At 34.0% G+C, this 10487-nt stretch overlaps 1 protein-coding gene across 1 annotated transcript in view; it reads right to left on the bottom strand.

The window, feature by feature from the left end:
- Positions 1–9966, bottom strand: part of LOC105504519 (dynein heavy chain 14, axonemal-like) — a gene marked incomplete at both ends in the record, with an annotated part of 80855 nt that extends 70889 nt beyond the window's left edge. The window contains one exon of the mRNA XM_011931978.1: positions 9751–9966. Within this exon, the coding sequence (XP_011787368.1) occupies positions 9751–9966 (216 nt within the window). The remainder of the gene's footprint in view (positions 1–9750) is intronic.
- Positions 9967–10487: the final 521 nt, after the last annotated feature.

The raw sequence follows: 10487 nt of genomic DNA, 5'->3' as shown, positions 1-10487 counted from the left end.
ATCTTTCCTGCTTTCTCTTGTGGGCATTTAGTGCTATAAATTTCCCTCTACACACTGCTTTAAATGTGTCCCAGAGATTCTGGTATGTTATATCTTAGTTCTCACTGGTTTCAAAGAACATCTTTATTTCTGTGTTCATTTCGTTATGTACCCTGTAGTCATTCACGAGCAGGTTGCTCAGTTTCCATGTAGTTGAGCGGTTTTGAGTGAGTTTCTTAATCCTGAGTTTTAGTTTGATTGCACTGTGGTCTGAGAGACAGTTTGTTATAATTTCTGTTCTTTTATATTTGCTGAGGAGTGCTTTACTTCCAACTATGTGGTCAACTTTGGAATGAGTGCAATGTGGTGCTGAGAAGAATGTATATTCTGTTGATTTGGGGTGGAGAATCTGTAGATGTCTGTCAGGTCTGCTTGGTGCAGAGATGAGTTCAATTCCTGGATATCATTGTTAACTTTCTGTCTTGTTGATCTGTCTAATGTTGACAGTGGGGTGTTAAAGTCTCCCATTATTATTGTGTGGGAGTCTAAGTCTCTTTGTAAGTCTCTAAGGACTTGTTTTATGAATCTGGGTGCTCCTGTATTGGGTGCATATATATTTAGGAGAATTAGCTCTTCTTGATGAATTGATCCCTTTACCATTATGTAATGTTCTTGTCTCTTTCAATGTTTTTTTGTTTAAAGTCTGTTTTATTAGAGACTAGTATTGCAACACTTGCCTTTTTTTGTTTTCCATTTGCTTGGTAGATGTTCCTCCATCCCTCTATTTTGGGCCTCTGTGTGTCTCTGCATGTGAGATGGGTCTCCTGAATACAGCACACTGATGGGTCTTGACTCTTTATTCAATTTGCCAGTCTGTGTCTTTTATTTATTTATTTATTTATTATACTCTAAGTTCTAGGGTACATGTGCATAACGTGCAGGTGTGTTACATATGTATACTTGTGCCATGTTGGTGTGCTGCACCCGTCAACTCGTCAGCACCCATCAATTCGTCATTTATATCAGGTATACCTCCCAATGCAATCCCTCTCCCCTCCCCCCTCCCCATGATAGGCCCCGATGTGTGATGCAGTCTGTGTCTTTTAATTGGAGCATTTAACCCATTTACATTTAAGGTTAATATTGTTATGTGTGAACTTGATCCTGTCATTATGATGTTAGCTGGTTATTTTGCTCATTAGTTGATGCAGTTTCTTCCTAGCATCGATGGTCTTTACAATTTGTCATGCTCTTGCAAGGGCTGGTGCTGGTTGTTCCTTTCCATTTTTAGTGCTTCCTTCAGCAGCTCTTGTAAGGCAGGTCTGGTGGTGACAAAATCTCTCAGCATTTCCTTGTCTGTAAAGAATTTTATTTCTCCTTCACTTATGAAACTTAGTTTGGCTGGATATGAAATTCTGGGTTGAAAATTCTTTAAGAATGTTGAATATTGGCCCCCACTCTCTTCTGGCTTGTAGAGTTTCTGCCAAGAGATCTGGTGTTCATCTGATAGTAGTACGTGTATATATTTATTGGATGTATGAGATATTTGGATACAGGTATACAATGTGTAATAATCACATCAAGGTAAGTGGGACTTCCATCACCTCATGGATTTATCCCTTGTGTTACAAACAATGCAATTATACTCTTAGTTACTAAAAATGTAGAATTAATGATTATCAACTGTAGTAACCCTAACATGCTAGTAAATAGTGGGTCTTATTCATTGTATCCTACTATATTTTTGTATGCACTAGCCAATTCCCCAGCCTACCACACTACCCTTCCCAGCCTGAGGTAACCCTCATTCTACTCCCTATCTCCATGAATTCAATTGCTTGATTTTTAGTTCCTACAAATAATTGAGAACATATAAAGTTTGTCTTCCTGTGCCTGGCTTATTTCACCTAACGTAATGACCTCCAGTTACATCCATGTCGTTGGAAAGGACAGGATCTCATTTCTATTTTGGCTGGTTGGTATGCCCTTGTGTATGAGTACCATATTGTCTTTATCCATTCATCTGTTGATGGATACTTAGGTTGTTTCAATTCATAGCTATTGTGAATAGTGCTGCAATAAACATAAAAGTTCAGATATCTCTTGATTATACTGATTTATTTTCTTTTGGGTATATACCCAGCAGTGGGATTGCTGGGTCATATTATAGCTCTATTTGTAGTTTTTTAGGGAAACTCCACAATGTTTTCCATAGTGGTTGTACTAATTTACATTCCCAGCACCAATATACAAGCATTCCTTTTTCTCCACACCCTCACCAGCATTTGTTATTGCCTCACTTTAGATAAACACCATTTTAACTGCGGTGAGATCATCTCTCATTGTAGTTTTGATTTGTATTTCTCTGATGATCAATGATGTTGAGTACCTTTTAAAATACCTGTTTGCCATTTGTATGTTTTCTTTTGAGAAATGTCTATTCAGATCGTTTGCTCATTTTTAAATTAGATAATTAGATTTTTTTCCTACAGAGTTGTTTGAGCTGCTTATATATCTTGGTTACTAATTCCATGTCAGATGGATAGTTTGCAAATATTTTCTCCCATTCAGTGGGTTGTTTCTTTACTTTGTTAATTGTTTCCTTTGCTGTGCAAAAGCTTTTTAACTTGATGGTTTTCTGTGCTTGTGGAATATTCAAGAAATCTTTGCCAGTCCAATGTTCTGGAGAGTTTCCCAATGCTTTCTTTTAGTAGTTTCATAGGTTGAGATCTTAGATTTAAGTCTTTAATCCCTTTTTATTTGATTTTTGTGTATGGCAAGTATACAAATGTATAGTTTCATTTTTCTGCATATAGATATCTAGTTTTCTCAGCAAAATTTATGGAAGTGAATGTCTTCCCAAGTATGCTGTTGGTGCCTTTATCAAAATGAGTTCACTATAGATCTATATGAATTCGTTTTTAGGTTTTCTATTCTGTTGCACTACTCAATGTCTGTTTCTATGCCAGTACCATGCTGTTTCAGTTACTATAGCTCCATGGTATAATTTAAGTCAGGTAATGTGACTCTTCCAGTTTTGTTCTTTTTGCTCAGGATAGGTTTGGCTATTCTGGGTCTTTTGTAGCTCCATATAAATTTTAGAATTGTTTTTTCTATTTCTGCATATAATGTCATTACTATTTTAATAGAGACTGTAATGAATGTGTAGATTGCTTTGGGTAGTACTGACATTGTAACAATATTGATTCCTGCAATCCATAAACATGGAATATCTTTCCATTTTTGTGTCCTATTTGATTCATCAATGTTTCATAGGCTTCATTGTAAAAATCTTTCACTCCTTTGGTTAAATTAATTCCTAGGTATTTAATTTCATGTGTAGCTATTATAAATGGTATTAACTTTTGAATTTTTTTTCAGATTATTCACTGTTGGCATGTAGAGATGCTACTGATTTTAGTGTACTGATCTTATCCCACAACTTTAGTGATATTATCATTTTTCATAGTTTTTGATGGAGTCTTTAAGTTTTTCCAAGTAGAAGATAATATCATCTACAAACAAAAATAACTTAACTTCTTCCTTTCCAAGTTGGAGGGGCTTTATTTCCTTCACTTGTCTGATTGCTCTAGATAGGAGCTGAATAACGGTGAATAACAGTGGTAGAAAAGGGCATCTTTTTCTTATTCCAGACCTTAGAGAAAAAGCTTTCAGTTTTTCCCCATTCAGTGTGATATTAGCTGTGGGTCCGTCATATGTGGCTTTTATTGTGTTGGAGTATGTTCCAGTATTTAGACAGTTTTTATGATAAAGCGATGTTGAATGGTATCAAATCCTTTTTCAGCATCAATTGAAATGATCATATGTTTTTTGTCTTTCATTCTGTTGATGTGATATATCAGAATCAATCAGTATCACACTGATTGGTTTGCATATGTAGAACCATTCTTGCATCCCTGGGATAAATTCCACTTGGTCATGATGAGTGATCTTTACGTGTTGTTGAGTTAGTTTTGCAAATATTTTATTGAGGGTTTTTGCATCAATTTTCACCAGGGATATGGGCCTGTACTCTTCTTTTTTGATGTGTCTTTGCTTTCAGTATTACTGAATGCTGTAATACTGGCCTTAGAGTTTGGAAGCATTCCTTCTTCTTATATTTTTTGGAATAGTTTGAGTAGGACTGGTATTAGTTCTTTAAATGTTTGATAAAATTCAGCAGTGAAGTAATCAGTTCTTGGGGTTCTCTTTGCTAGGAGACTTTATATTATGGCATTGATAATTTTACTTGTTTTTGGTCTGTTCAGGTCTTGTCATGATCCAGTTTTGGTAGATTGTCTGTGTATAGGAATTTATCCATTTCTTCTAGGGTTTCCAACTGACTGGCATATAGTTGCACATGGTAGCCTCTAATGATCCTTTGAATTTCTGCAGTATTGATTGTTGTGTCTTCTTTTTCATCTCTGACTTTAAATATTTGGGTCCTCTTTTTTTCTTAGAGTAAATGTCCATTCTCTTTTCAAAAAATCAACTTTTCATTTTGTTTATAGTTTCCTTCAGTTCAATTTTATTTATTTCTGCTCTGATCTTTATTACTTCATCAATTTTGGGTTTGGTTCACTCTTGCCTTTCTAGTTCTTTAAGATGTATCATTAGGTTATTTATTTGGTATTTTTATATACATTTTTAAAATTTTTAGCTTCTTTTTTCTACTGCTGTTCTTTATTTAGGGTCCAAGGAATCTTTAGTCAGTAAGTAATGAATCCTGCCAGGACTGGGTCTTGCCTTCAAGGCAGTGGGTTCTCTTCTGTCCCAGGGTGTGCCTACATATGTCATCCAGGAGTTAGGGCCTCACAACTCTGCCTGGTGCCCTATCCTACTGTGACTGAGTTGGTATTCAAGTTGTAAGACCAAGTTCTCCTTACTCTTCCCACTCTTCTCAAGCATGATGAAGGAATCACATTTGGATCTGTGAGCTGCACAGCCTGGGGTTGGGGAAGGTGTGGTGCAGGCACTCCCTTTGCCATCCCAGTTGGTATCTCACTAGGTTTCATGCCCCCCAAGTCCACTGGCTCTAAGCCCATCACAGCACTAGGTCTTGCCTAGGAGTTGCAGTCCTTTATGGCCTACACTGCCTGTCGAGTTAATTTAGGACGTCAGAGTCCTTTAGCCTACAGTGATAAGGCTTGCTGAAATTCAAGTTCTGACCACTGGGATGGGCTACTACCCTCTGGCTAGGGCAAGTCTCAGTACTCCTTTCATGGGCATTGGCTGAATTCTGCCTGGTGCTGGCAGCACTGAGTTCCAATGCAAAATCCCATAGTCACTATGCTCTCCCTCTCCCAAGTGCACAGATTTTTTCTCCATACCACACAGCTGCTGCCAGGGAATGGCAGACCAATGACATTGGCAATTCAAGACTGTCTCTCTTACCCTCTTCAGTGCCTTTTCCAGTGATACAAAATTAAAGCCAGGTACTACAATCACATACCTCATTTTTGGTTCTTATGAAGGTGAATTTTTGTGTAGATATTTCTTAAATTTTGTGTTCCTGTGGGCAAGTGGGGATGATCTATGGAGGCTTCTATTTGGCCATGTTGCTCTGCCTCCCTTATTTTTCAGTTTTTTAAAAAAAAAAAACACTGAGATTTTGGTTAGAAAGATACTATTGTATACATTAATTTGGTAGGGATTGGTATTTTTATGATGGAAGTCTTCCATATGGGAATGTGGTGCATCTTTCATTTATTCAAGTTTTCTCAATTATATAGGTTTCCCTGCCCCACTCTCCATAGGACAAGCTCCTTTCTTCTACATTTATCGAACTGTATTTTATAGATTTGTACCACTTTTAGTATAATTTTTTCTATTTCAACTTCTAACTCAAAATTATTCATACAAAGAATTTTATCACAGCCACTGTGCCATATTGCTTATCAGTTGCTGAGAAAGATGTAATAAAATCTATGATTGCACAGTTGTCAATTTCTCCATTAAATTCTGTCAACTTTTTCCTTGTATATTTTCACATTATGTCATAGGCACATATTATTTTATAATTGCCATCTTTTTCTGCAACAATATCACATTGATTTATTCTAATTTTATAATACTTTTTGATATGTGGTATGTCTTACCACCCTAATCATTTCTCTTATTCAGGAGTGTCATGGACCATGTATGTTCCACGTAAATTTTGGAAACAGTTTGTCAAGGCCTTAAAAAAAATCATCTCACTTCCCTATTTCAAAACTTACCACAAAGCTATAGCAATCAAGTGTAGTATTTACAGAAACACAGACATATAGATCAATGGTACAGAACAGAAAATCCAGAAATAAATCCTTACATTTATGATCAACTGATTTTTTTTATAAGGGTGTCAAGATAATTTCATGGAGGGAAAGAACAGTTTTTTCAACAAATATTGCTGGAACACCTGGATATCCACATACAGAAGAATGAGGGGGTCCCTGATTTACACCCCACACAAAAATTGACTCAAAATGGACCAAAGACCTACATATTAGTTGAAACAATAAAACTCCTAAAATAAAACACAGAAATAAATGTTTGTGACTGTCAGTTATGCAAACTTTTTAATGATATGATATTAAGACAAATGATAAAAAAAGAAAAAAGTTAAAGACTTTTGTCCTGTAAAAAATTCCATCAAAGAAAGTAATGATGACCTACAGAATGAGAGAAAATATTTGCAAATCATGTATCTGAATGGGAATGTGTATTGAAAAATAACTCTTAAAACTCGATAATTAAAGGGTAAGTAAGCAATTGAAAATAGGCAAGGCTCTGGACATTCTCCAAAGGAAAAATACAAATGGCCAACAGCAACATAAAAATACACTCAACATCACTAGCCATCAGGAAAATGCAAATCAAATACACACTAAAGGATATGCCTTACCACTGCACAACCACTAACTGGCTGTAATTAAAAAATAGATAATCACAATTGTTTTGAGGCTGTAGAGAAATGGGAGAAGGCTCTATGAAAAATAGTTTGGCAATTCCTGAAAATGTTAAGCATAAAGTGACCATGTGACCCAGTAATTCTACTCTAATCTGTATATATATAAGAAATGAAAGCCTACATTCACACAAGAACTGGTATGCAAATGATCATAACAACACTATAATAGCAAAAAATAGAAACCACCCATGTGTCCATCAACTGAAGGATAAACAAAATGTTAGTTGTATCAGTACAATGGAATATTATTCGGCAATAAAAAGTAATGAAGCACTGTTATATGAGGTACCATAGGCCCACCGTGAAAACACTATGCTATGTCAAAGAGCTAATCACAAAGACTACATATTATATAACTTAATTTATATGAAATGTTCAGAATAAAAAATCTATAGAGATAAAAAGTAGATTAATGGTTTCCAAAGGCTGGTGTTGGGGAGGCGGGAAAAGATGGTGATTTGGGAATGGGCAGTGAATGTCAGTGATTAGAATGTTTACTTTTGAGTTAATGAGAATGTTCTAAAATTAGGTCATGGTGATGGTCGTTCAGCTCTGGGAATATACTAAAAAACTGTTGAATTGTATATTTTGAATGTGTGAATTTTGTAACATGTGAATTATATCTTAACAAGGCTGTTTTGACAAAACCTGATAAAATTTTGATTAAAACTGCATTGCATTTACAGCTCAATACATGAAGAATTATCATTTCTATATTAATGAGTATTTCCAAAGACATAGCTATTGTGAAGAATGCAGATGTAATCTGTCACAATGATACAACAGTGTAACTAGTAAAAGTTGGATGTGAAACAAAGGTGAGAAGTCATTTGCTTACGTCAATATTTTCACCTAAAAGCAGGGTGCTGGTGATTCCAAGTAATTATTTAAAACTGAAAAGTGAAATAATATAATCATAAACCAATTTATAGTTAAAACAATGAGCAAAAGTAAGAATAAAGTAATAACAATATAATTTGCCCAAATCAGGTGGTAGAAAAATCAAAAAGGAAGTGGGAACAAGGAAAAGTATACTAATTTCAAGATTACATACATGATAAAAGTGTCATAGATACCATCTAAATGGAAAATTAATGGTATTATATAAAATCATAGCTATAAAAGTAACACGAAGGAGAATAAAATAGACTATGGATCTTCCAAATTATCAGAGGGAATAAAGAAATCAAAGCAAAGAAAATACACACTGGATAATTAAAAAGAATCATAGTATAAAACAAATGACAACAATAAGCCCAAACATATGTTACAACCAGTAATGTAAATGGAATAAACCTGCCTATAAAAATGCAAATATTATTTCACATTATTAAGCAAATGCTAAACTATCCTAAAAATAAGACAAACATCAGAGCCAATATTCTCTAATTACAATGCAATAAAAGACTATATAATAATAAAATCAGCAACAACATAAAGATTCCACTACCTGAGAACTTAAAAAAAACTCAAGCATTTCTTGCAAAGAGGAAACAAGCATAAGTTGCAGAACAACTATGAAATAAATCTTGAAAAAGAAGACTGATAAAGACAGACTATTATTCTAGATAGTAAAACCTATAATAAAGTCAGTATAATTAAAATTGTTTCTTTTTGCTGGCCACAGACAGGCAGCGTAAAGAATGCAGAAATAGACCCAAATATAAGTATCTAGTATCATCATTTTATGTTAGTGGGAAAAAGATGAGTTGCTCAATTGTGTCAGAAAAATTTTCCATTTTGGAAAAATTCACTTACACTAAAATAAATTACACACAGATCAAAGGTTTAAATAGGTTTACTATATGTTTGTTATTATGCAACTATCAATTTACCATAATAATCTTAGACTAAGAATAACCTTTTCGGGGTGTGATTGAAAAGTTATAATCTATCAAAGAATATACTGATAAACATTTTCATACATTGGAGAAAATATGTGTAGCACATATGACAGATAAATGATTAATTACTTTTTAATGTAGAAAGGATTCTCATACCAATATAAAAATAGCAACAACCCAATACAATTTTATTTCCTTCATATTAAGGAATGTCTGGTTTTAAATCTCAATACATATTCCCAATATTATCTCCAGACACATATGAATTTCTATTTCACAATCTAGTAAATGTGAAATATTGTTTTCCCATTTAAAAAATCTTAATTAATCTATTTAGTTTTAATATTTATTCTTATTCTTTGAGATGGAGTCTTGTAATATCGACCAGGCTGGTCTTGAACTGCCAGGCTTAAGTGACCCTACTGCCTCAACCTCCAGAGGAACTGGGATTACAGGTTTATGCCACCACATCTGGCTTCTCTGTTTGGTTTTAAACATCATCTCTTTGTTAATGTGTTTTATCTAATGAAATTGACCAGTAATCTCTAGTTAATGCTAATGAGAATAAAAATTTTCCTTTTTGCCATTTATATTTATTCTGTGATGAATTTTCTATCAAATACTTTATTCACTTTCCTAACAAAGAGTTTTTTAGTCTCGTTAGTTTGTAAGGTATTTTGGAGGTGCTGGAATCACTAGATCATTTTCCATTCAAACTTAATTCACTTTGTTCTCCTTTAAAAGCAAATTTCTTTAACTTCATTCTTTTCATTTACTGACCATTTTAAAATTCAATGGGAGATTTTCTATTTTTTAATAACTTACGATTTTTGCTTTTTAAAAACTATTCATAGCATTTTAAAATTTATTTTTACACTACTAGATATATAACGATGTTTTAACATCAGTCTTTGGATAAGCAATTAAATAATCCACATTAGTTAAATAAAAATATTAATTCAACACTAAACTTACATTGGATAAATCTGAGATTCTTGACTTTAGTCTGAGATCAATGTCTTTCTTTGAGTTCTTTGGTGTGTTAGAATATACATAACTTCGAATTGTTGCTGATAATAATCCATCAGTCCATTCCATAGTATTAGGATCCAGTTGTCCATATAGTTCACTGAGAGTGATACACTTTGGATTTAAAACACAAATGTCTACTTTTCCTTTTCTTCCTGAAATCTGAGAAAAATCCAGTGTAGTTTTTAAAGACACTAACTATAGAGCAATTATTTAGTTTATTTGCATTCTTATTACTAAAAGGTTACAGGAGAAATCCTTCACACCACAAAAAGACTATATAAAGGTAGCAATTTACAAGGAACAGTAAATATTGACTTGTTAAAATTAACCATAATATACAAACCATTCTTTTAAAAAAACTGTAATCCTACAAACAGTACCCCCAGAAAAAATGGGAAAAAATCTGTGTCTAATCCAGGAACACAGTATATAAACTGGCATGTAATGTGTCTGGGGACTGGGTTGAGTATAGAAGTGAGAGACAGTAGAAAACACTTTTAAGCTTAAGGTCAGAATTGGCCCTGAAATAAACCTTATTTGCAATATTTTAACCTGTCTTGCCAGAATATCTGGTCTCGTTTTACGTATCTCAGATGTCAGGCAGAAAAATTGGCAGGCACTTCTTCAGACAGATTACAGACCTGTGGAAGCCTAGGGCAAGAGATGACAGGTAGAAACAT

This window comes from Colobus angolensis, unplaced genomic scaffold, assembly GCF_000951035.1.
Source record: "Colobus angolensis palliatus isolate OR3802 unplaced genomic scaffold, Cang.pa_1.0 Scaffold926, whole genome shotgun sequence".
NCBI classification, from domain to species: Eukaryota; Metazoa; Chordata; class Mammalia; order Primates; family Cercopithecidae; genus Colobus; species Colobus angolensis.
The sequence above is the reverse complement of the archived record's forward strand: the minus strand, read 5'-3'. Positions and strand labels throughout refer to the sequence as shown.